Genomic DNA, 26,533 nt, shown 5'->3' with positions numbered 1-26,533 from the left:
CTAATGTCCCACTCCCACAGAACCACAGACAGCCCCTCAACCAGGTTGCCAATGATCCCATCCCCGAATGAAGCATTGAGCCTTACACATATCACAAGCCAGGTGCAATCTACAACACTGAAGAATCCTGACATCCACAAAACGTGGTACCCTTGCTGCTAACATTGCAATCATCCTGGTGAGAGGTTGTAATAAACCTTGCCACCGTACAGTGGGTAACTCAGGACCCTCAAATGCACCAGAGAGAAGGCGATCATTAGAATGGGCACATTGGCCACCTCTGAGCTGCAGGCGATGCACTTGCCAACTCTCCATCTTCGACAAAGCCTATTGTATTCTGACTTTCTGACTAGCCCCAAATAAAACTCCAAATTATATCGAATCATACATAATGCAAGAGCTTCACCTTAAGGTTTCTGTCACATTACTTAAAAAAGTGCCCCTCCATACATTGTTCAAAGTAGCATGCAATGCACAGCATTTCAGCTCCACATCAACAACCCCTCTTTCGTTGTCTGGATCCCTGCTTGGATCATATTACGAACCCAAGTCCAAAGTCACCCCATGTCCAGCCATGACTACTCAACTATCCCACCAAGACAACCTCCAAGCATGAATCCACAGCAAGCATCCCTATTCTCAGATGTCCGAACCTCTGAAATGTCACAGCTCCAATGAAATCCGCCCTTGGCTGATACCAACTATTATAACCAACCATGCTAGAAAGCCAACATGCAAAAAAATCCTGTCTACGACTCAGCACTCCTGAAGCTTCCTTGTCAACTTACAGTCAAGGTTTTCACAGTATTTGGAATAAGCTTGAGACACATGAGCAGATACTCCTGCCCCAAATGACTGATGTCATCTGCTTGTCTGAAACCTGGCTGGAACTGCAACAAGAATCAATTTCTCTGCCCAAGCAGCCAGTTATAAATCATTCTTCACCTCCCGATCTCCCACCGGTGGTGGGGGTGTTGCTGTTATCATAAATGCCAACAGACTTGAGTTCCTGCATGCAGTCTCTAGCTATTCCAATCTGTTTGAAGCATTGATAGTCACCTTCAAGATAAACTCCTGCTTATTAAATCTTGGTGCAATCTATATACCTCCAACACCTCATTCTCAGACAATCAATGATATTGTGATTTGGCTAATAGATACACTCCAAGCATTTGCCATACACCTCATCTGTGGAGATTTTAACTTACCACCAAGCTTCCAAAATCTCCACGAATCACTTGGGGCTAATATTGCACCTAGTGGGCTCAAGATCATAAATGAAGGCCAGACTAGAGGTCTTCATCGCCTTGACCTCATATTATCATCTCGTTCTTGTAGCATTGACATTAAACTTGAAATTCACTTTGAATCTGATCATAGACCTATTGCTGCTTCCAACACCAAACTTTCATGTCACTAGTAATGTGAAGAGGGTCATCATCTCTCCTACCTTCCTACAAATAAACAAATGCCTTGAAGTAGCAAGATTCATTCCCTGGAGAGTTCTTGAATCAGGCAACCCAGAACTGCTCTAGACATAGTAATTTAGATTGTTGCACATTGTTACAATGTTCTTAGCAGCTAAACAGGTCTCTTATCTTTGCTCGAACTAGATGCTTGGCAGTCTCTGGAGCTAAATTACAGATTCAAGTACAAACAATACCTACATAAACGGTGGAAACAGTCTGGTGCAGCTCATGACAGAATTCAATACTCCAAAGCCAAAGCACTGTTCAACAGACTGGAATCTCAAGCCATTAAAAAATATATGAACAAGATCTTATCCAAATGCAAATTGCCATACTCTACACCTAACTGAATCAGATTCCAACTCCAGTCCCATTGAATGGATCAGCTATTCAGCCAGATTTCAGGACCACAATATATATGATTACCAACCAGGCTCCATTTCTGGTCCAGCTGATGAGCTGTTTTCCATCCAAATCAATCGAGAGCAGCTCCTTCAAGCCATGAACTCGCTGCATCTGTAATGCACTGCTGGCATGGATAAAGTTCCACATTTCATCGTAAAGTGCCATTACATGATTTCATCGTCTACTTGTTCAACTCCATCCTCTCTCATAGTGTTTCCTGCATTCTGGAGCAAATATGCTCTCACCCGACTTCCATAAGTTCAAGTACCAAGGCAGCTGAACCACTATAGACCAATATCCGTTGCAGCCGTGCTCTTAAAGCTACTGGAAAAAGGCCTTCTACCTCACATAATATGCCATCATCTTCCACAACCGCCAAAGTAACTCCATTATGTTCTCCCCAACAGATCAACTGTCTTCAACTTTCTTGCAATCCAAATGGCAATTCTAAATGCATTTGAGTCCAGAGCAGAAATGGCGGTTGTTTATGCCGATATCGAAGCTGCTTTTGATAGCCTAAATATTACAGCCCTTCTGAATCTGCTAACCAGCTTCTTCCAGATAAAAGGTGATGTTTTTGCTTTTCTGCATTCACTCCTCTAGAATAGAACAGTGTACCTCACTCGTTGCAACGCCTCCTATACCCGATCCATCCATGCAAGGTAGCATTTTATCGGGACTACTTTCTGCCATTCTCCATATTCCGTTTGTATGTAACAGAGATGATGTAATTACCTATGCTGACAATATAAAGCTCTTAACAAAAATACCACCATCAGCCGACAGAGGAGTGATCACAACAGAAATCAGTCTCTGTCAACCATTTCGGTCTTAAACCGAACCCCCAAAAATCCGTAATTGTGGTTTTCTCTCTGAAGCAGTCTCCCACGCTCGTACAACTCTCACTGGAGGGTGCCTCCGTAGCCAGGTGGGAAGGAGCAACAGTGCGTAGCACGCGCTTCTTGATTAGATCGGGGTTCGAGCCCGTCACCACCAAATACGGAGGATGCGGAAAGGTCAGGGAATGACCACTGCATATCCCCGGAGCAATATGGCTTTAGTTGCTAATGCTCCTAAAAACCAAATAACAACAACTCACTGGAGGATAGACCTAGGAACACTTATATGCACATAAATAATTTTTGATTGAATATTTATTTGAATACAGTGAAACTTCCCTTTAACGGACAGCCATGGGGAAAGAGAAGTTGTCCGTTAGAGAGAAGTGTCCGCTAACGAGAAGTCTGAGGCAGAAAAAAAAAAAAAGAAAGAAAGAAAAATCGTGAAACGTTTAATGTAAAATTAAATTAAAATATATACAGATTTTGAACAATATTTTTGTAAATACAGTAAACTCCTGCTATTCGCAGAGGTTTCGTTCCTGAGAAATGCCGCGAATACTGAGTTATGGCTCCCATAGTAATAAAGGGGTTCTGTTCCAAAGCATGAAATATATAACAAAAACTAGTCTAAAATTTTGTTTATGTATGTATTATATGTACCTTCATAATATGACTATGTACATAGACAGTACATAGTGAAATGCAAGCACATGGCATCGAAATGAAAATAAGAAACAATTTAATATTAAATGTAATACAGTATTTATTAGAAATTTCAAACCAGCAGCGCCTTTGCTAGAAAAAAAACTTACCCACCAGTGCTATCACCAGTTTCACTCAAGTGTTGATAAAGGAGTTTTGCCTTTTCACGAATAATGAGCGAACTTAAGGGAATTTTATTTTGAGTTCGGTCTTCTATCCACAGATTTAAAGCTTTTTCCATCTTTTATAATTTAACATCAAGAGTTACAGAGCAAATTTTTGAAGCAATTAGCACGTTTTCACGGACACTATAACAGATTTTTTCTACCGATTTTTGGATTGATCGTACCGTTGACTCAATGATTTTATAATGTTTTGCCACTGAGGAGACATTTTCACCATTAGAAATTTTATCTAATAACTCAATTTTATTCGCTAATGTCTTCACCTTCTTTGATCTTTTCACATTTCCCTTGTTATTCGTAGATATATTTTTGTACGGGTTAGAAAGAACTTGTCCACAATAAAGTCACTTTCTTCCGTTAACACACTCGAAAAAGTCTGTTTTACACTGCAAAATGGTAGATTTATCACTTTTGTATGCATATCAATTTATTGAGCATATAAATGAAAAGCAAACGAGGAAATCTTCAATGACAAGTGCATAACAATACTGAACAAGGATTAGCGAGAAACATCCACGCTCGCGATTTTGTCATCCCTCTTCCCCCACCAAAATGCTCACGACGCTTTAAAATTCGCATTTTTTTTTTTTTTTTTTTTTTTAGGTTTTATTTTTATATTAAATCAGCGACCGCGAATAGCGGGGGTTTGCTTTTATTTACAATTACTTACACAAGAGACAAAGAAAAATCGTTAAACGTTTAATGTAAAATTAAATTAAATTATATACAGATTTTGCGCAATATTTTTGTAAATAATATACATACAATTGTGCTATGCATATTGTGACTTTATCTTAAGAAAAATACATACAGTAATCACTTATTTTCTTCTGCACCTTCTTCCAGCTGATAATTTTGTTTTCAACATTTGTTTGGAGTGAAGAAACCATCGAAAGTCCTTCAGTATCTTCTTCAGCGGCGAAAAACATTTTTAAACGATTGATTTGTATGAGCTCGTCTTCTATTTTCATCGGTGGTTCGTCATTAATATGTTCTTCGACAGAATGACCTCCTTCCATTTCTTCATCCTCATGAGGAACTTCTTAAAAAGTATCGTTGATATCTAGAGCACCATCTTCTGTAGTTAGGTTTGAGTCTATATCTTTGTAGCCAGGGTCACTTGTAGCAGAAGTATCATACATTATCAATAGATGTTAAAGTTCTTGTTCTTCTTGGTGCTCCACATTGCTGTTCACAACTTCAATTTTTGCGTTTGAGAAGCCAGACTTTACAAAACAGTTCACGACAATTTGTTTTCTAATTGCGTTTACTGAAGAGGAAATCCATTGAATCACATCTAGGATGCTGAGTTTCTTTGCAAGGTCACTTGCACATGTTACATCGTTCATGTTTGCAATGAGATGTCTTAAAACACGTTTTCTGTAGTGAAGTTTAAAATTTTTATTATCCCTTGATCCAAGGGCTGACACTCTGCAGATGTGGTTGGTGGCAGAAAAATGATTTGAATTTTGGACAGTTCAATGTGCGAATGAGATGCAGCATTATCCATGAAAAGAATAATTTTTCTGTTTTGACGAATCATGTTTTTGTTAAAGTGACTTATCCATTCGCTCATAGTATCTTGTGTCATCCACACTTTTTTTTATTAGACTTCCAGTCAACATTCAAAAGATTCAACTTTATGCCCTTGAAACAATGAGGATTTTGTGGTTTTCCTATTACAAGAGGTTGTTCAAAGTCTCCCAGCATATTTGTACACAATAGTACAGTCAAGCGTTCCTTAGAAAATTTTCCGCCCTGGCACTTTTCGTTTTTTAGACTCATTGTTTTTTCAGGAAGAGCTTTAAAAAACAATCCTGTTTCATCACAGTTGTAAATATCCTTATATTTACAACTGTGATGAAACAGGATTATATTTTCAAAATCACGACATAAATCTTCCAATTTGACAGTCCACTCTGTTACAACCCCAGTATCAACAGATCCACCTTCACCACTTACGGTTTTCCAAGAAATTTTATGCTGAGTTTTGAACTTGTCTAGCCATCCCACAGAAGCTTTGAACTCATTTCTCCCATAGATTTCGCCACGTTCAAAGCCTTTTCCCTAATAATAGGCCCATTAATGGGAATTTTTTAGCACGTGCGCTACAAAACCACTCATACGTAACATTGTCAATTTGAAGTCCAACAGTTTTCGGGAATGATTTTTGAACCTGATCATTTCCGTGTTGCCAAAATTGTTTGAGCAGTTCATTTTTTTTCTTTAGGATGTCGCTTACCTGCGTCTTCCTGATTTTGAATTTTGCAGCAAGATTGCGAACGCTATTTTTTTGCCGATCATACGCATTAATGAGTTCGACTTTATCTTTTAAAGTTAAATGTTTACGAGAAGACATTGTGCACTTCACACGACACTGAACAAAGCTGAAAACTCAAACTCAAAAGACGAAAGGCCGACCAAATTCCCCGCCCCCCTGCACACACCGAATTCATCAGAAGTTTTACATGTGCCTTAAAATTCTTGAAAAAGTGTTTAGAACCGCGACGTAAACCTTGATAAAATTCAGAGCATCGGAAATAGAAAATAAACACACGATTGAGGCAATACGTGGAAGAAACGTTCCTAGAAAAAGGGCTGTGAGCTCGCCCGCTGTCCATTATGGGGAGATCAAATTAAGTGCTAATCTAAACGAAACAGTGCAGAATGCCTGTCCGCGTCCGTTACAGAGAATGCCACTAGACAGAAGCTGAAAACACGTTAAAACCAATAGAGGAGAGTTGGGGAATTTGAAAATGTCCATTGTAGAGAGATGTCCGTTAGGAGAAGTTTCGCTGTATTAGAAAAGAATGTGAATAATGATATGTATTAATCACAAAAAATTAAAATAATATATTATTTCGAAACATTTGGCAATGCAACACATAAAGCAGACAAGGTTATACTCTCCCATTTCACCTCTCCATTCATTCCAAATGCCTGTTCAGCTCAGCCTTAAATTTATTTAGGCTATTAGCTTCCACAACAAAAGATGGAAGCCTGTTCCACCAATCAACTACCTGCTGGCTAAAGGCAAATTTCCGCACATCTATTCTACAACTGTCTTTCCTCAATTTGAAACTGTGCCCCCTCATGTTCTTAGTCTGGGCAAGAGGAAGAATCCCATGGCCTCTCCGTAGCCAGGTGGGAAGGAGCAGCAGTGTGTAGCACACGCTTCTTGATTAGACCGGGGTTCGAGCCCGTCACCACCAAATACGGAGGATGCGGAAAGGTCAAGTGAATGACCACCGCATATTCCTGGAGCAATATGGCCTTAGTTGCTAAAGCTCTTAAAAACCAAATAACATAACAAACAGGAAGAATGCCATCAGCATTCAGCTTGCTCAACCCATTCAAGATATTGAGCTATGAAATATGTAAGAAAATTATAAAAGGAAAGCATAATAGAAGTACATGCAGAGGCAGAGTTACTGTGAAGCTTAAGCTTCAAGGCCCCTCACTTGCATTGGCCCCTTCAAGACCCTGGGAGGGCTTAGCAATATGTTCACATGTTTTTGTAAAATTTGAAAGAGTAAGATATTTTAACCGCAATCGTTTAAAACCGCTGTGTCTTTCCACTCCGACTTCCCCTCATATGGAGTGGCGTTGAAGTGGCCACCAGCTTTACTAAGAAAAATAATATAAAATTTTGCATTCTTTTTCTTTCAGAGGGCCCCAAAAATTGTATAATCTTCAGGTCCCACAAAACCTGGATCTGCCCCTGCACAGATATGAAAAATGCTGTGATGCTTTCTGCTTTTGCACCTTCTGTATCGCCAGTTTTCTTGAATGGCAGTACTCTCTGATGTTGAAAACTTAAGGGCTCTTTGGCTTTCTTGTGCATCATTTGTATTACGGTGCCTTTCAATATCATTTAATTTGGCTGTCAGCGTGTATTTACAATATTTACAAAAACTTTTTAAATAATCCCCATCTAATTTGTAGAGCCAGTTCTTATATTTACCATCTTTGAGCCATTGATCACGAAAGTGTTGGATATATTTTTGCTAATTTTCACGAAGGACAAAATTACACACTATAGTTTAATATGAAAATATGACCTTAGTTACTATTAATAAAGTTAATAAATAAAGTTAATAAAGCAAATCAAAAAAATAGTTACCTACCCTAAGTAATTGAATCATCACAAATAGAAAAGGACAATTTTCGTCAGTGATCTGTTAAACTTATTCAGAACAGTGGTTTGCATGCAGAAACAATTAAATTATTGCATCTATATACTTCGTTAAGTTGAACTTCGTTAGCAGTTAAATTGTACGTTTAAATAAATACATATAACGACGTAGATTACAAACGTAATATAATTAATAACATAACATAATTAATTAATAAATTAATAGAATCATGACTCAGACCAGAGCAGCAAAGCAAAAGGCTCAAGCTAATGGAAGTGCTGTGGCTCAGAGCAGAACTGAGGGGGGCAGTTGTCCTCTGACTGACAGTCTTATAAAATGCACTGTTTGCTTGATGTTTGCAGACAATCGGGTACGGGACATGATACTGCCAAGGGGGATGTCTTTGTGTGTGCGCGATGCAAGGAGTGTATCGATATCAGGCAACAACTCGGCGTTCTTGTGGGCCTATATGAGAGCTTGAAGGACAGGGTGGATGCCCTCGAAGAAACTAAATTGAGGGGCCCATCAAGCTCTCAGCTGCCCACATCAACGCCAGAGCTTGCACTTGGGTATCGCGTGACACAGAGACAACCCCTAAGGCAGAATGCGCTGGTCCCGAAGGAACTAGTAGTTGTTGGTGACTCTATTGTCAGGGAAACGGGGAACATGCTTTGTAAAAAAGATAGGTGGAACAGGACCAGGGTATGTCTGCCAGGGGCAAAGGTTGATGACGTTGTAGAGCGAATATCATCTTTTAAGGGCACAAAAGGTGATATAGTTGTACACGTTGGCACTAATAATATTAAGAGTAGGAGACCGGCAGAATTACTTAACAAGTACAGGTCACTGTTGAACAAAAGCCGAGAATTAGGGTTGAATTTGAAAGTGTCTGCAATTCTGCCCAGACACGATAGGAGGGAGTATATGATGAGAGCCTTGTCGATCAATTCGGCCCTGGAAAGATTGTGCAAGGATCAAGGGGTAGAATTTTTTTCAGCCTGGACTGTACTTGTTAACAGGAGAGATTGCTTCTACAGGGATGGGATACACTTAAATAGAAAGGGTGCAAGAATATTTGCTGATGCTATCGAGGCAGTGTTAGGTGGGTCGGAAAACTGCTAGCTTGGGGGGAGACAAAGACCAATAGATTGACAGTAGCCACTGGCAGAGGTGAAAGAGATTCTTGCACTGTTTCTATTAGAATGAGCAGAAGCCTGAAAAACAAGATGCATGGTATTTCAGAGACTGCTGGGAGCCATTGCGGTACAAGTAAACACATGGGTTGTGTTAGGGTAGCTAAGAATAGAAACAGGTGCAGGTATACTTGCGTGTACACCAATGCTAGGGTTTAGTAAATAAATTTGATGAATTTGAGGTATTGCTCAAAACATCGAAGGCAGATATTGTTGGGATATCAGAGACGTGGTGTCACACAGATATAAGGGATGCAGAACTGCAATTTGGGGAGTACAACGTCTACAGAAAGGATAGACAGGATAGGAAGGGGGGAGGGGTTATGCTATTAGTTAAGAAACACATAAAAACCAAGGAAGTGAAGCCAGTCGACATCGCTGGACAGTGCAGTGTGGAGTCAGTTTGGTGTGACATAAACATTGGGAGATCAAAATTGAGAGTAGGAGTGTGCTATAGGCCTAATGACTCTAATGAGTATAATAAGGAACTGTACAGGGAAATAGAGTGGGCCAGTAAATCAGAGTGTCTTATAATGGGAGATTTTAATTTCCCAGATATTGACTGGAATTTGGGGCCTGGTTACTCACACACTAGCAGGGCTTTTGTGGATTTATTGGATGATTGTTTTCTACATCAGCATGTTCGGGAGGCAACTAGAGGGAGTAATACTCTTGATTTGATTATCAGCAGTGATTCTTAATGCATTAAGAATCTGCAGATAAATGAACCACTAGCTGGCAGTGATCACAGTGTGCTGAAGTGGGATTTACTCAAAGAGGTAACTACCATTAGGGGTAAAGGGAAGGGTTATTGCTTCCGTAAAGGCGACTACGATGGACTGAGACAGTATTTAAATTCTATACAGTGGGACCAACTGATGATGTTACCAACAGCAAATTCAAAATGGGAAGCATTCAAAGAACTTATCTTGGAAGCTACTAGGCTTTACATACCAACTAAGAAATATTGTTCAAGGTTTAGGCCAAAATGGATGTCAGATGAACTAATGAGGCATATGGCAAAGAAGAAAAATGCATGGGATACATACAAATTAACACATGACACAGAAGCCTATGATAGATACAAGTTGATATGCAACCAAGTTACAAAGGAGGTTAGGCAGGCGAAGGCAGATTACGAGAAATCCTTGGCAAGGGATGCAAAGAAAAACAGCAAAGAGTTCTTTACTTATGTAAACTCTAGAAGGAAGGGGATGAATCAGATTGGTCCACTTGATATTGATGGGTCAAGTGTTGATGATCCTGCTCAGGTAGCTAACAAACTAAATGAATATTTTGCATCGACATTCACACATGAGGAGTTATTCAGCGAGGGGAATGCCAGAGGTGTATTCAACTCTAGCAGTAAGCTACAGAATCTTGAAATAACTGGGAGTAAAGTGGAGGAGAAATTGTTGAAGATAAACACAAGAAAGGCACCCGGGGTGGATGGGATCTATCCAGTTATATTAAAGGAGGCAGCAAAGGAAGTAAGCAAACCCTTAGCCATAATTATGAGAGCTTCCTTGGACTCAGGGGAGGTACCCATAGACTGGAAATGTGCAAATGTGACCCCAATTCACAAAGGAGGATCAAAGGCTGACACAAGTAATTATAGACCTGTGAGCTTAACTTCTGTTCCAGGAAAATTAATGGAGGCACTGGTTAAAGAAGCACTGCAGGATCATTTAGACAAGACTTCAGTTATAGCTCAGACACAGCATGGTTTTGTTAAGGGGAAGTCTTGCCTGACTAACTTGATTGGATACTATGATGCAGTCACAAAAGAACTGGATGCAGGGAATAACTTTGATATTATATACTTGGATCTTAGAAAGGCTTTTGATACTGTTGCACATGGAAGACTGCTACACAAATTGGAGCAGTGTGACATTGGAGGCAAATTGCTGCTATGGATAAAGGGGTGGTTGAGGGGGAGAAGACAGAGAGTGGTAATCAATGGACACTGCTCATCGTGGACTGATGTTATTAGTGGAGTCCCTCAGGGCTCAGTGTTGGGTCCATTATTGTTTTCTGTATTTATAAATGATATTGATGATGGTATATCGGGCTTAATGTCCAAGTTTGCAGACGATACAAAGGTTGGCAGGGTTGTCAAGGACACTACTGACACTATGCTGCTGCAACAGGATCTGGAAAGGTTGAGCAGATGGGCTGAGAGGTGGCAAATGAAGTTTAACATTGACAAATGTAAAGTACTACACATGGGAAACAGCAACCCCAGAGCAACGTATCAACTCTGTGGTACTACGCTGACAGTGGTAGAGAATGAAAGGGACTTGGGGGTGGTTGTGCAGGCAGATATGAAGTTCTCTGAGCAGTGCAGACGGGCTGCAAGAGTAGCTCATGGAGTATTGTCAATGATATACGGGAATTTTTCCAGCAGGGATAAGGAGGTGATTATTCCATTGTATAAGGCGATGGTCAGGCCACACCTAGAGTACTGTATACAGGTCCTCATTTCAAGAAGGATGTAGAGCTGCTGGAACGAGTACAGAGAAGGGCAACAAGATTAGTGAATGGAACAAAGGGGTGCTCTTACGAAGAAAGGCTTAAGTTTTGCAAATTACAGTGTCTGGATACTAGGCACCAGCGAGGTGATCTGATAGAGGTGTATAAAGCCTTGAATGGTTTAAGCATGCTCAATGCTGATAGGATTCTTCCTCTAGCTCAGAAAAATCACCTGAGAGGGCATAAATTCAAATTGAGGAAAGACAGATGTAGGATAGACGTGCGGAAATTTGCCTTTAGCCAGCGGGTGGTTGGTTGGTGGAACAGACTTCCATCCCTTGTGGTGGAGATTGATAGCCTAAATAAGTTTAAGGCTCAGCTGGACAGGTATTTTGAACGAACAGAGGGGTGAAGTGGAAGTGGGTTTTTTTTTTTTTTTTGGCTGATGCTGCATAAGCTTGCTTTCTTGCATCAAATGCCTCTACTAATGCTAATGCTAATATACAGTTATCCCTTTGTATAAGGCAATGGTCAGGCCATCCTTTGAGTACTGCATACAAGTCTGGAGGCCTCATTTTAGGGAGGATGTAGAGTTCCTTGAGAGTGTACAGAGAAGGGCAACAATGGGAATGAAGGGGCCCTCTTACCAAGAAAGGCTTAAGTTCTGCAAATTGCAGCAGCTGAGACTAGGCACCTGCAAGGTGATCTGATTGAGTTTTATAAGGCCTTGAATGGATTGAGCACACCGAATTCTGATGGGATACTTCCTCTTGCTCAGATTACGAACCTGAGGGGGAATAAATTAAAATTGAGTAAAGACAGTTATAGAATAGATGTGTGGAAATTTGGCCTTTAGCCAGCGTGTGGTTAATTGCTGGAACAAACTTCCATATGTTGTTGTTGTGGAAATAGATAGCTTAAATAAATTCAAGGAGGAACTGGACAAACATTTAGAGGGAATGGATGTGTGAAATTGGTTTTTTTTTTTTTTTTTTGTTGACTGATGCTACATAAGCTCATATGCTTGTTTCCTTGCATCACATGCCTACTTTACTACTATTGCCCAAAATATAGTACTAGTACTACTACGACTACTATATTTTGAGCAGGAAACCCTCTATATTAGGAAAGTTAGACTGCAGAAAGTCGAATTTAAAAAAAAGGAAGTTGAGTTTTGAGTGGAAATGCATATTATATTTTTCTCTGATCTGTAAATAATCCAGCAACAAATTTTCAATAAAATATAATAATTACTGACATCAGAGTAATAAAATTACAACTTGTTCTGTCAAATAGTAACAAAATGCAAAGAATATTTTAAAAAATAATAATAAAATAAAATAAATTACAGCAATAAGTAACATATATTAATATTACAAACTATGTTTGATGATCGCTGACGTCATGGACCATTCATAATTTATGAATGGTCCATGATGGACCATAATTTATGAATGGTCCATCATGTAAACTTATGAAACCTGAAATAATAAAATCACTTATTACAGAATTATTACAAAGTTGGCATTGCATTGTGCACATAAAGCAAATGAATGTGTGTTTCTTTATTTAGAGGTGTGCATTCATTGTTCACTCAGCGCAAAAGAAAAGGTGTGGACAAGAAAAATAACTTTATGAAATTCATATTATATCTTAACGAAAAGTGTAAATTATTCAAGCCTGTGCCCACCAAATATGGAGGATGCGGAAAGGTCAGGGAATGACCACCGCATATCCCCGGAGCAATATGGCCTTAGTTGCTAATGCTCCTAAAAACCAAATAACAAACAAACAATCATGTAAACTAATGAAAACTGGAATAATAAATTTACTTGCATCTTCAGCCTTTCTATCACAAGTTAGAAAAGAATGGCGGTAATGGGTACAATTTTTTTGTAGTCTGAGAAACTTGAAAATGTAGAATCACTGAATAGTACATGATGCTTGATAACAGCTGCAGAACTTTCTTTCCCTGCCATTAAAGCAAATCAAAATCTGTGATTGGCTGATTTTTTTTTTTTTTTTTTTTTTTTTGTTAGTTTCTCCTTCAAGTAACTGCAACAAATTTTCCCACCACAAATGAAAACAGAGCAGATACATGTGAAAGCATTATAAAATATATTATTCATGGCCAGCGACCAAGTTCAGCCCTATTGGCTGTAAAAAGAAACAAAGCAATAGACAAGGGTCGAATGTTGTTGTGAAAAATAGCTAATGAACCTCAAAACCATAAATTTAACAAAACTGCATGCTTTGTAGTGACCGAAGTAGATGCTTTACTCTGCCTGATCATTGTTTATTCTTCTCTCTGAACACCACGGGTTAAACGCTTGGTTTTTCCAAAAATTTTGTCTTTCATTTAGCTCTTAGTAGACTGGAACCCCTTAAGAGAATAGAGAAGTGAAATGCCTCCTGCATTCGTTTTCTTTAATTTAAAAATTTTCATTAAGGGAGTACATGTGCCCCCACCCCCTGAATATGCCCATGCTGGAGGGTGTAGTTATTCCAAGTGTGACTAAACACAAAGATCTTGGTGTAACTTCCAACCCAAAGCTTAGGTTCAACAGCCACATATTTGTTCTAGGCAAGATAAGCCAAATGTGCTGGATTGCCCATCAACATCTCCTTCATATCGGATTCAAAAACTACAATAAGATATATCTGCAAACCATTGTGTACTCCACTGTTCTATATGCTTCTGAAATATGGGACTCTGCAGCACCTTCTCTCATGAAACCTATCCTCACTAGCAAATACTAGATACTGAAGTGGGCAACCCACAAACATTTCCTTCCTTTCCAACAGAAGACCACCAGCATGGCTGATTAGCTTCAAATCTCACTGCTGCCTCAAATAATCTGCATGAGAATTGCAACCACTGTCAAAATGCTGGTTGGCAAAATCAGCTCCCCTGACTTCTGGGACATGTGCCACCTCCTTCCCTAAGAGCCACTCCTCTTCAACTGCAGCAGAACAGGCTGAAGATTGGTGACAGATTTCTACCCGGCCAAGTACTTCCCACAATATGAGCCCTGCTAATGATTGGAATAGACCTTGAGAAGTTCGCTTCAGATTGCAATTACAGGCATTTGCTGGCCGAACTGGTTCCGCTGTTGTATGGCCCTTGATGTCGACTCTCAATATAGTATCCTCACTTGCTATCTGAGGCACAAAACGGCACATTGCACGTACATAGACGAACTATTTCACTTCACTTGAAAATACAAAACTGAGTAGAGACTAACTTAGTGCATGCCTGTGAGAAATGCTGACTTATGAGCATACATGTGCTTTGTAATTGCTTTGTACAAATGTACGTGTACATAATTCTAGCTATATTATTAGCTATATGGTGCAAGGAAGCCTGAAGCTTATGCTGCACCAGCCAAAAAAAAAAAAAAAAAAATTCTGAAGAGAGAGAGAGAGAGTCAGAATTAGAAGGGGAATCACCAAGAAAGGGAAGAATGATGATATCCAGCTCAAGACCCTGGATGTGCTAAGCCTATACTCACCAGATATGAACCCCCTGGAGTTGAATATATTTGGATATTCACATATCTTATAGCATGTTTTTATGTCACGTTTTAGTTTAATTTAATTTAATGTCATGTTTTAATTCTCATCTATTTGTGATACATGTTTTTGTGTTACCGCATAACCTTGTCAAGCCCCTGGCCTCCTGACTGTGGCACATGTTTTTGTGTTACCGCATAACCTTGTCAAGCCCCTGGCCTCCTGACTGTGGCACATGTTTTTGTGTTACCGCATAACCTTGTCAGGCCCCTGGCCTCCTGACTGTGGCAGGCACATATTGTATCTTTGCTTTGGACAATGTGGATGCCATGTATGCAGTATAGTACAATAAAGATTAATTCTTTCTGTAAGGCCCTTTGATCTTCATCAGAGAGAGAAAGAGAGATGGATGTCAAGGCATTTTAGATAGCCACCTGATTTCACACCATATTCTGTTTAATGGAAAAATGGCTTTCTTTTGATGGCTATGCTCAGACTGAACATATCTTATTGGTTCCGGATTTGCCCTGCTGGGTGTGTCAATTGAATAACACTAATGATCTGTGTTTTGCTAGGTGGGATAATTATGAGCAGGAATGAAATTAGTTTTTGAAAACATGTACATGCTTGAATAGAGGGATAGGTGTGGGGTGGGTCCTTTTTTCTGAAAAATAAAATTTGTATCTCTATCTATATATGTAAAATAGCATTGCAGTAAATTTGCATCCAGGCTGTTCAACTACATGTGAACAAATATAAACCAACACATTTTTGCATTGTGTACAGCATTGTAAACATGAATGTATGTGCAAAGGCAAATGAATCCAATTCCAGATGAATTCCCCATCCAAATATCCCACTGCACACTTGCTGAAGTTCAACAAGTTAATTTCAGCAAATGTATATGGGCTATTTGGATGATGCCTAATGTTAGAAAGCAAATCAATTTCAGAGACAAATCAAGTTTCAAATAAAGTAAATACATGATATAAAGATGTAAAAAGTATATTTATGTGGTAAACAACAGTTATGATATTCAGTAAGTTATAAAGTCTATAACTGAAGTAAAAAAAGCTTCAGGCATATGAGATATAAAACGTTACCCTACATAGGTTGACAAAGGGGGGACACAGACTAATAGATTAACAATAGCAGCAGGCATAGGTGAAAGTGATTCTTGCACTGCTTCTATTGGAAGGTGCAGCAGTATGGAAAGCAAGGTGCCAGGGATTTCAAGGCCTACTGTGAGTCATTGTGAAACAAGTAAATACGTGAGATGTGTTAGGGTAACTAATAGTAAGAATAGGTTTATGTACATTTAAGCTAGGAGCATAGTAAATAAATTTGATGAATTTAAACTGCTGGTCAAGTCTTCAAATAGGGGCATTGTTGACATATCAGAGACATGGTGTCACTCAGATATAAGGGTTGCAGAATTTGAATATGGGGAGTACAATATGTGCAGAAAGGACAGTTTCTGTAGTGTCATTAAGTCAAGGGGCACCACAGGTCACTCCCCAATGGTGCATTTGTATACTCTGCCGCAATTCAGACTGTAAAGGTCAGGGATAATGTGACTGTTAGTGTTGGTTTGCGTATGGTAGTGTTGGGTTGTTTTTATCTTTTGTTCCTCCACCCCTAGTGGACCTGAAGTTGCCTGTTCTTGCCTCAAGGAGGCAGGCCAGGTGTAGTAGGGAATAGAAAGGTCTCTGGTGGGAGTGAAGCCTGAGCTTTCCAGGGAAGTCCCCAGGAGAGGAAAAAAAAAAAAAGAACTCTGGAAAGTGAAAAAAAGGGAGTGGAAGTTCAGGGGAGGAGGGAAAGAACAGATGAAGGTAAAGAAGGTGGATGATAGGAAGACTTTCTGCCTGGAAATAGGAAGCTAAAGGGATAGAGGGGTACGCCTGTGGGAGGAGTCCATCCCCCACCCAGCACAAGATACTGTTAAGAACAGAGAAAATTTGTGGTGGTAGAGTCCACCACCCAAAAAGTTTGGTTTGGGGAGGGAAGGGAAACAAGGATCATAGAGCCAGGACACCCTATGTGGGAAATGAGATTAAACTGCAGATATGCAGTACTTCCCTGTAAGTAATCCCACTAGCCAGTGTCAGTATATCCCACTCCATGCCTCAGGTCAATGGGCAAGGCAGGTGGTTTTCTAATGGGCTGTTGGTAGGTAGGTAGGTAGGTAGGTATGTTTGTTTGTTGTTTAATGGCACAAGGGCTACTGAGGCCATATTGTGCCTGCTAATAGGCTGTCCTCCTACTGTTAATGTCATTAATGCCAATGTGTACAGCAATATCATACTCTGGTCCTGTTCCACCTATTCTTTTTGCACAATATATTTCCCTGACAATAAAGTCCCCAACAATAGCTGGCTCTTGTGGGACCAGCACATTCTGCCTTGAAGATTGTCGATGTATTGCCTGATGCACAAGAGTAAGCTCTGGCATTGAGTTGGGCAGTTGAGAGCTTGATGGGCCTTCCATTTTAATTTTCTCGAGAGCATTTACCCCGCTCTTCAAACTTTCATAGACATCCATCAGAACACAGAGTTGGTGCCTAATTTCTTCACACTCTCTGCACCTAGCACGCACGCACAAAGACATCCTCCTTGGCTAGGTCATGTCCTGTTCCAAAAAGGTTCGCAAACATTTCACAAGTTGCACATTTTTTTTAAACTATGATGTGTTACAGAATTTCACCTTTCAGTTTTCCCCTGATCCACAGCACTCCTGTTGCTTTGTGCCCCATTGCTTTGCTGCTTTGGAGTTGTCACTTTAGTAAAGAAGTTGGGTAGTATTCAAATGCAGTTATTGAAATAGTTTGATAAAATAACATTGCACTATGTTGCATTTTTCTGTTGTGACTGTTTAGGGACACTTGTCCCAATAGTGACAAAACTCTGTCTTAGACATTAGAAATAACTATGTTTATCAATAAGTTAACCTATAGTAACTAATATTATTTTTCAATAAGAATGCATACATCAAATAACATCACCACGTTGTGAATCTGTTATTCTTTAAATACTTAATGGTGCTGTTACCACAAATTTCTTATATAACAGTGTAGGCATTATTTTCACAAACAATTATTACTTTAACTAGATATGAATAATTTCAAAATAATCAGCTGAAAGATACATTTGTTTAGGTGCAGATTTATTCTCCTGCTACAAATGGAGTTGTGAGAAGTTTTACTAGATTCCGTAAGACAGCATATGGAGGAACTTTTCGTAATGATGGAAGATTATTAGCTGCAGGAAGTGATGATGGATTTGTATATCTGTATGATGTTAAAACTCGGTCCCTTCTTAGAATCTTCAAAGGACATAAAGCGTGAGTTGGCTTTCATTATTTTGGAGAAACATATTGGAGCATTTTTAATTTTAAAATATATCGTATAACTGATTTCACTAGGTTAAAAGTGGTAAAATATGTTGGAATAGCTGATGAGCCAGGTTACTGCACATGATCTTTCTAAAGTGTCTTTTTTACTGTATGTGTACCTTAAAAAATAGTTCAAACAAGATAAGATTTTAGAACAAACAAAAAATAAATTGAATTTGGTGGTGGGGAGGGAGACTAAAAGAAAGGCTCAAGTAATGGAATCATAACTGAATAAAAGGCCTAAATGAGCTGAAAACCATTTCCTAAACCCGGCGCCTCTGTAGCCAGGTGGGAAGGAGCAGCAGTGCATAGCACACGCTTCTTGATTAGACCAAGGTTCAAGCCTGTCACCACCAAATACGGAGGATGCGGAAAGGTCAGGGAATGACCACCGCATATTCCCGGAGCAATATGGCCTTAGTTGCTAATGCTCCAAATAACAACTTAATTTCCTAAACCAGAGTAAAGTGTATATATTTAACAAAGGTTACCATGTGCATGAATCTTGTTTTCATCATGAAAACTTTGGTGTGTACAGTGCAGTGCAGTGCAGTGTTTAATTTAAATATAAATATTACAGTTGACCATCTTACATAACATAAAATCATTTTAATTTGTTCACTTTATTTATTTATTTATTTTTTTTTTTTTTTGTGCTCCTCTTCTCCTTACCCCTCCACTTCTTTAATGGGAAACTTTTTACTATATAAATTTGATGTATTAAATGAAAGTTGGTTACTATTTGCACATACAATTGGTGTTCTCTGATTAGCCTTTATTGTTCTTATCCATTTGCTTATTAACTAAGCAGTTTTATCAAAAGGATTAAGTGGCTGCCTGCATTTGCCACTCATCTACCAACAGCCAGATAATGTCTTCAAGTTGCATTCTTAAAGAATTTGATATGTTCCTTTTCTTCTTCTCCCACCATTAAATGAAAAATTAAATCAGTAAAAAAATCATTTCACTATAGTTTCTGAAAGAGTATTAGTTTGGAAGAAAGCTAACTTTTTAAATTTGAAAGCCTAGTTGAAGTTCATTATAAATAGACTTGAAATAGTCACTAAAGTAAAATCAGCAGACATTGGGTGCGGTTATTACTTTTTTATCAATTCTTGAATTAGAATTTTAGTAAAGAGATTGGACAATTGGAGATTTTTAAAGGGGGTATTACAAATACCAGTCTTTTTGCATAAAAAATGAAAGGATTTTGTTGATTTACTGAGTATTTTTTTTATTTGCAATCATTCATTCACAAAACAGGCAGTTGCCCATCTGCATTCTTTTTAAGTATTATTATTAGTGAGGGTGAATGATACAAGGAGGAAAGCTTATACAGTATCATGCAAAAAAAAAAAAGAAACGATTTCATCCATTATGGCTATGTGATTAATCCATAAACTTATTCGAACTACCCACTTCAACAACACCAGATGGAAGTCTGTTCCAACATTAGTAAATTAAAATTTACATTATGGTTGCAATGTCTCTAGATTAAAGTAATGTACCAACTTGGATATTTTAAATGGATTGCTTAGATAGATTTTTTAAAACTCAATAGGCTTGTGAGAGGGATAGTTATCTTTTTGCAGAAAAGAATGAAAGCCTTAATATTTCTCAGGGAGAAGATTGGGAGGATAGGTTTGCAAACAGTAATCTGTTCCAAGTGTGACGAGAATGCATAAATCCAAAATCAGAGGTCACAGTGATATTTTTGTGGGTTCTAGTGCTGGTTTTAACTTCCAGAGGTATATTTCACTTTAAATGTCAGATTAATCATACAAAAAGCTCACACTTTTCAGAGAAAGTTAAATCGATCATGCCGTCATATACTAAAGTCCCAAATGAGAAGAGTTAACCAAGCAACTAACTTCATCATCTGAAACAGAAGGGGCCAAACTATGGCATGCATGCTACTTGTGGCCTGTGCATCTCTTGTTAGTGGCCTGCCTGCTCATGTGAAAAATATAATGTACAATATTATACATCTATTTGAAAAATGAAGCTAAAAGACATATACAGATAACCCCTGCTTAATGCTGATAATTCGTTCTGGAAAAACAGAGCGCTAAGTGACTCAGTGCTAAGTGAGCATCATATTCCCATACTGTAACATATGTATCTGTGAGTCGCAGTCTATACCACCGCAACTCACAAATAATAAACGGTAGTGAAAAGACACCAAATGTTGGTCAAAATCTGTACATATAAAATATTTTCCTTTACATATGTATATAATTATGCGGTAAGTAACTACATTACAGAACACAATTAAACTTAAAATGCCAATTAAAATCATGAATCTATTAATCCGATGGTCCCCAGACTGTTGGGGTTTCGTATCTTTGATCGATTTTGGCTTGTACTTTGGCCCTCTTCCTGGTAAACTAAAAGGGGTTTTACTTTAAAATCGCCTGCAGTGTTGCCACTCAACAATAAAGTGAACCGATCCTTCGTCACTTTGAAGCCTGGCATGTTTTTTCTTCTTCCGATATGAAATTTCTTTTAGGCATTTGTTTCCAAAAAAAAAAAGTTCTGTTTCATCTGTTAAAAACTTTTGTTGAAATGGGAAACTTTTATTAAGAAGTATAAGACCTCTTTGAAGAAGTTCTTTTTTGAAAGTTACAGCTCCTTCTTAGCATTAGCATTAGTAGAGGCATATGATACAAGAAAGCAAGCTTATGCAGCATCAGGCAAAAAAAAAAAAGCTCCCATTTCATCCCTCTGTTCGGAGGTATTTCATTCCTCCAAATACCTGTTCAGCTCAGCCTTCAATTTATTTAGGCTATGAACTTCCACAACAAAAGATGGAAGTCTGTTCCACCAATCAACTATCTGCTGGCTAAAGGCAAACTTCTGCACATCTAACCTACAACTGTCTTTCCACAATTTGAATTTATGCCCTCTCAGGTGATTATTCTGAGCAAGAGGAAGGATCTCATCAGCATTGAGCACACTCAAACCATTCAAGGCTTTATACACCTCAATCAGATCACCTCGCAGGTGCCTAGTCTCCAAACACTGTAATCTGCAAAACGTAAGCCTATCTTCATAAGAGCAACCCTTCGTTCCATTCACTAATCTTGTTGTCCTTCTCTGTACTCGTTCCAACAGCTCTACATCCTTAAAATGAGGCCTCCAGACCTGTATACAGTACTCAAGGTGTGGCCTGACCATCCACTGGCTAAAGGCAAACTTCTGCACATCTAACCTACAACTGTCTTTCCACAATTTGAATTTATGCCCTCTCTGGTGATTATTCTGAGCAAGAGGAAGGATCCCATCAGCATTGAGCACACTCAAACCATTCAAGGCTTTATACACCTCAGTCAGATCACCTCGCAGGTGCCTAGTCTCCAAACACTGTAATCTGCAAACTTAAGAGGGCGCCTTCGTAGCCAGGTGGGAAGGAGCAGCAGTGCGTAGCACACGCTTCTTGATTAGACCGGGGTTCAAGCCCGTTACCACCAAATACGGAAAATGCGGAAAGGTCAGGGAATGACCACCGCATATTCCCGGAGAAATATGGCCTTAGTTGCTAATGCTCCTAAAAACCAAATTACAAACAAACAACAAACAAAACTTAAGTCTTTCTTCGTAAAAGCAACCCTTCGTTCACTTCACTAATCTTGTTGCCCTTCTCTGTACTCGTTCCAGCAGCTCTACATCCTTCTTGAAATGAGGCCTCCAGACCTGTATACAGTACTCAAGGTGTGGCCTGACCATTGCCTTATACAAGGGGATAATCACCTCCTTATCCCTGCTAGAAAAATTCCTGTATATCATTGACAAGACGCCATGAGCTACTCTTGCAGACCATCTGCACTGCTCAGAAAACTTCATATCTGCCTGCATAATTACCCCCAGGTCCTTTTCATTCTCTACCACTGTCGTACCATACAGTTGATACGTTACTCTGGGATTACTGCTTCCCATATGTAGTACTTTACATTTGTCAATGTTAAGCTTTATTTGCCACCTCTCAGCCCATCTGCTCAACTTTTCTAGATCCTGTTGAAGCAGCATACTGTCATTAGTGTCCTTAACAACTGTGACAACCTTCGTATCATCCGCAAACTTGGACATTAAGCCTGATACGCCATCATCAGTATCATTTATAAATATAGAAAACAACAGTGGACCCAACACTGAACCCTGAGGAACTCCACTAATAACATTAGTCCACGAAGAGCAGTGTCCATTGATTACCACTCTCTGTCTTCTCCCACTCAACCATCTCTTTATCCATAGCAGCAATTTGCCTCTAATGCCACACTGCTACAATTTGTGCAGCAGTCTTCCATGTACAACAGTATCAAGAGCCTTTCTAAGATCCAAATATACGATATCAAAGTTATTCCCTTCATCCAGTTCCTTTGTGACCACATCATAGTATCCAATCAAATTGGTCAGACAAGACTTCCCCTTAACAAAACCATGCTGTGTTCAAGCTATAACTGAAGTCTTGTCTGGATGACCCTGCAGTGCTTCTTTAACCAATGCCTTCATTAATTTGCACTTACTTCTCCCTGAATTTTAAATTTATCGAACCAGCCCTTACTAGCTTTAAATGGTTCCGCTTTTTTTTTTTTTTTTCCCCTTTCTCTAAGATGAGCTTTCTTCAGATCATCGTATAGGCTAATCACTTTTATTTAATAATGATTAACTTAACAGAATTGTGCTTTTGATATATCTTCAATAAAATTATTTAGTAGTCTCTCCATTTCAATTATAATATCCGGCCTAGCCCTAACCAGTTTAGTTGCACAGTGGAACAGCTGTCTTTCCCACTGCTAAAATTAATTCTTTATTTTTTGTAATTGTTCTTACAGTTGGATCTGCCAGTCCTAAATGATTGCACACATCCACTTGTTGTTGAACGGAATCAATTCTCTTCAAAACGTATAATTTAATTTTCAGATTCAGTGCGTAGTTTTCATTGTTTTTTTCCTTATAGCCTTACCTTAGTAGGCTTCGTTCTGCATCCAGCCATTGTTTGCTTTTTAATTCATATCCACCATTATTAATCTTCGAAAATGTAACTGCGTTGCATTAATTATTATACAATGTTCCAGTAAACTTTCCGTTACTTAACACTATGCTGAGTGATGACTATGGACTTCGGATAAATGCATATAACGCAAATATTACAAGCAATATACTTCAACATTTTTTAAAATGTTGATCTCGGAACTACATTGGAAGCCACCATACTGCAATTAAATTATCGTGGAAGAAAATTTCACTGAGCAGGAAACTTTTTAATGCTGTTTTGCTATTCATTTTCAAGCTATTGACTACATCAGATGAATCGTTTTCTTTAAACATGGCAAAAATTTAATCTGTATGCTGGTAAAAGAACATTATAATGAGTTGTGACAGTGTTAGAGTGAGATATGGGTTATAATATAAGAACAGTGTTATAGCTAATCAGCATAGAGCGAACTGTGTTATAATGAGGGCCTGCTGTAGAGCTTTTCAAAGTATGTTGCTTCCTGTCTCCCAAAGGGTGTCACTGAATGTTGGCATCATATTAGCATTATTTCTCTCCTATTTCCTTTTACTGAATATATATTGATGCAATTAACTGTTTAAAATGCAATTACCAATTAATGTATAAATTTACAATATTTATTTTTTTTTTTTCATTTGCTTCATAATTGGAAGTCTGTGAGTTCTGTTCATGTTCTTTCTCTTAGAAAAATATCTAGCCTAGTTGATTTCAAATAGCTTTGGTTAAACTTGTGTTTAGTACCATACATCTTCCCTCTCTCGTACTTTTCTTTATGTTTCTGGCCAAAAGAAAAGTTACATATTTGCTATCAACTTAAAGATAAGAAACCAAGAGGAGTAGATGTCAAATAATTACAAAATTTTGGGTGGCATGTTGAATTATTTTTTTCACATGCCTGGTATGTTAGAGTTATAAATGTTTAGAAAGCACTGACACAGTTTAAATTCCACTTTTATTATCAGAAATTAAGACCTGGGTTTCAGCATGACAGGAACCTTATTTACTGGCTCATATTTCCTGCTGTTTAGTTTTAATTTACCACAAGTTGGGATGATAGTGAGCTTCTCGTGACTTCAGTTCTGTGAAGACAAACATTTATTCATTAACCTATATTAAATTTATTTTATAAACATAAAATTGATGCAGTTTTTTTATTATAATCTCTTAACATAAAATTCCTTTATGTAATTAGTAAAAACATTTCATATCACTGGAAGCTGATTTTCAGGTGGAAGCTGAAGAGGAGAATAATAGTTCCATCAGTTTGTAGTTTGGCACTTCCGTAGCCAGGTGGGCAGGAGTGGCAGTGTGTAGCACACGCTTCTTGATCAGACCGGAGTTCGGGCCCGTGACCACCAAATATGGAGGATGCGGAAAGGTCAGGAAATGACCACCGCATATCCCCGGAGCAATATGGCCTTAGTTGCTAATGCTCCTAAAAACAAAATAACAGCAGTTTGTAGACCCAGCCCTTGCATCCTGGGATGCATTTTTAACTTTATATATGGCACATTGCAGGATTGGCCACACTGAACTAGATGAAAATAGTTCCCACTTAAAGAATCTTGTTTCCTGTATTAATGTGTTTTGTGGCTTAGTAATACGTCATTTTATTGTAAACAGTGAAAACGGATTGTTTACATTTACACTCATGAGCCAAAACATTATAACCATCTGACTTAATAATGTGTTGGGCTGCCTTTCATCATGATAACTGTTTGCACTCAGCATGCTATCAGTTCCACACGGGACCATGGAAATTGCCCTCACATTACCTAGGCTGGCTGGACAGAAGGATGTTCTGCAGTTCTGCAATGGAGTGGTGCTACTATGGATTGGAGAATGCTGTGTTCTACCACATCCCACAAATGTTTGATGGGGTCCGTGTCAGAGGAATTTAGTGGCAAGGGGAGCCACAAAATGGTCGGACATGATCCTCCAAACTATGTGGGCCTTGTGACATAGTAGTAGTAGTGGCATATGATGCAAGGAAACAAGTGTATGATGAGCTTAGGTAGCATCAGCCAAAAAAAAATTCACACATCCATTCTCTCCAAACATTTGTGTAGTTCCTCCTTGAATTTAAGCTATCAATTTCCATGACAGATGGAAGTTAGTTCCAGCAATCAACTACCCCACTGGCTAAAGGCAAATTTCCACACATCTATTCTACAACTGTCTTTCCTTAATTTGAATTTGTCTCCTCGGGCTCATAAGCTGAACAAGTGCAAGAATCCATCAGATTTGAGCTGCTCAACCCATTCTTGACTTGGCACATTATAGCCAATGCTGTTGATGTGCCATAAAACTCCTAAGCAAGCATACAAAGCTCAACCCATTAAAGGCCTTATACACCTCAATCAGATCACCTTGCAGGTGCCTAGTCTCCAGCTGTTACAATTTGCAGAAGTTAAGCTTTTCTTGGGAAGAGGACCCCTTCGTTCCCCTTGCCAATCCTGTTGCCCTTCTCCGTACTCACTAAAGAAATTCTACATCCTTCCTAAAATGAGACCTCCAGACCTGTACACAGTACTCAAGGTGTGGTCTGGCCATTGTCTTATACAAAGGAATAATCACTTCCTTTTCCCTATTAGCAAAATTCCTGTATATCATTGACAATACCCAATGACCTGCCCTGGCAGCCTGTCTGTACAGTTACTCCCAGGTCTTTTTCGTTTTCTACCACCTTAAGTGTAGTACCACGCAGTTGGTACGTTTGTCTGGGGTTACTTGTACCCATATGCAGTGCTTTGCATTTATCAATGTTAAACTTCAGTTCTCACTTCTCAGCCCATCTGCCCAACTTTTCTAGATCCTGTTTCAGTAGCATACTGCTATTGCTGCTATTAACAACCCTGCCAACCTTTGTATCATCTGCATACTTGGACATTAAGCGTGATAAACCTTCATCAATATCATTGATAAATATACAAAACAACAGTGGGCCCAACAGCAAACCCTGGGGGACTCCACTAATAACATTAATCCACGAAGAGCTTCGTCCATTCTGTCATCTCCCACTCAACCACCCTTTTATCCATTATATCAACTTGGCCTTAATAGCATACTGCTCCAATTTGTACAGTAGTCTTCCATGTGCAATAGTATCAAAAGCTTTCCTGAAATCCAAGTATATGATATCAAAATTATTTTTTGCATCCTTTGTAATCACATCATAGTATCCAATCAAATTTGTCAGACAAGACTTTCCC

General features: G+C 38.8%; 1 protein-coding gene across 1 annotated transcript in view; it reads left to right on the top strand.

The window, feature by feature from the left end:
• LOC150083245 (U3 small nucleolar RNA-associated protein 15 homolog) overlaps positions 1 to 26,533 on the top strand; it is a 192,624-nt gene that overhangs the window by 7,516 nt on the left and 158,575 nt on the right. The window contains exon 2 of the mRNA XM_090378448.1: positions 18,072 to 18,256. Within this exon, the coding sequence (XP_090234574.1) occupies positions 18,072 to 18,256 (185 nt within the window). The remainder of the gene's footprint in view (positions 1 to 18,071; positions 18,257 to 26,533) is intronic.

Source organism: Mastigoproctus giganteus, chromosome 7 (assembly GCF_048544385.1).
Source record: "Mastigoproctus giganteus isolate SK-2022 chromosome 7, ASM4854438v1, whole genome shotgun sequence".
Lineage (NCBI taxonomy): Eukaryota > Metazoa > Arthropoda > Arachnida > Uropygi > Thelyphonidae > Mastigoproctus > Mastigoproctus giganteus.
This window is presented reverse-complemented; position numbering and strand designations above follow the sequence as displayed.